Source organism: Echinops telfairi, unplaced genomic scaffold (genome assembly GCF_000313985.2).
Source record: "Echinops telfairi isolate 266 unplaced genomic scaffold, ASM31398v2 ScPeMD7_7459;HRSCAF=8497, whole genome shotgun sequence".
Lineage (NCBI taxonomy): Eukaryota > Metazoa > Chordata > Mammalia > Afrosoricida > Tenrecidae > Echinops > Echinops telfairi.
Genome location: NW_022111359.1, coordinates 5745137 through 5746465, shown reverse-complemented (window position 1 = coordinate 5746465; position 1329 = coordinate 5745137). Strand labels below are relative to the sequence as shown.

The 1329-nt window shown below is 58.9% G+C and overlaps 1 protein-coding gene across 1 annotated transcript in view; it reads left to right on the top strand.

Annotated features, from left to right (window-relative positions):
* PTPRS (protein tyrosine phosphatase receptor type S) overlaps positions 1–1329 on the top strand; it is a 124314-nt gene that overhangs the window by 14566 nt on the left and 108419 nt on the right. The window contains exons 3-4 of the mRNA XM_045300060.1: positions 54–199; positions 705–717. Of these exons, the coding sequence (XP_045155995.1) occupies positions 54–199; positions 705–717 (159 nt within the window). The remainder of the gene's footprint in view (positions 1–53; positions 200–704; positions 718–1329) is intronic.

Below are 1329 nucleotides of genomic sequence, written 5' to 3'. Positions count from 1 at the left end.
TGGGGTTCCTTGTCATGCCCCCAGGCCTGCCTGACCCTCTGCCTTCTCCTCAGAGTCGCCCCGGTTCATCAAGGAGCCCAAGGACCAGATTGGTGTGTCTGGAGGTGTGGCCTCCTTTGTGTGCCAGGCCACGGGCGACCCCAAGCCTCGGGTGACCTGGAACAAGAAGGGCAAGAAGGTCAATTCTCAGCGCTTTGAGGTGAGTGGGACGAGGCCCTGGCTATGGTCCCAGACAGGACCCCGACTCCTGGTAGCGGTGCTTCTTCATTTTCGGTCTGCCTGTGAGAGAGAGAGAGAGAGTGTGTGTGTGTGTGTGTGTGTGTGTACACCTCCTTTTCAATTCTCTCATCACACAAACACTGGTAGGCCTGTCTACACTGTCCTGCCCCTCCCCTTCTTCCCAGTGATCAGTCCATCTTGACTGCCCTTCTGCACAAAGGCCCCAGTGGCACAGCGGGTGATGCATTGGGCTACAAACCACGTGGTCAGTGGTTCGAGCCCACCAGCGCCCTCCAGGGAGAAAGAGGAGGCTGCCTGCCCCCGTAGAGAGCTGTAGCCTCAGAACCCCACAGGGGCAGTTCTCCTAGGTCCTAGAAGGCCCCAACGAGTGCATCAACTCGATAGCAGTGGGATTTTTGCTGTCCTTCCAAAGTCACTAGAAACAGCCTTTTCCACCGACTGTGCCGTGTTGGTTGCACGGCCAGACCAGACCGCAAGGTAGGGGTGGCAGAGGGCGGGGGCACGGCTACTGCGTCCCTTCTAACTCATGGCGATCCCCCTGTGTGGCAGGGTAGAACCATCCCGCAGGGGCTGGGCTCTCTAGGGAAAGTAGACGGATGTCTGGGAAGCCGGACACTGGTAGCTTTGAACCCGCTGGCCCTGCGGTGAGCAGCCATTGACCCGATGGCAGTGAGCTTTGTGGACTCTCCCGGACAGCCCTCTGCTGCTTTCCATGAGGGTTTCCACATCGTGTTCCGATTCCACTCAGTCCACGGTTGCCGGTGGCTCATTCCTCCCAAGTGGCAGCCTCGTCAGTCCTCCTTCGTGGTCTCTGCTCAGTCCGGAAGCTCCGCCCAAACCCGGTCCCTTTGGGGGTGCCCCTGCTGCTGTCTGAAGCACCAGGGACAGAGCTCCCAGCAACATGGCACCCGACACTGAGCTAAACGAGGCAGGTACAAATGGTGACATAGGTCGGATTCCTTGTCCAGAGAGGTACTTGGAGAAGCGCAGAGTAGATTAGTGGTGGTTGCCTGGGGCTGGGGGAGATGGGGGTCGCTGATGAATGTTGCTGGCGAGCCGGCTCCTAGACTGAATCGAAGGAAACCTTGC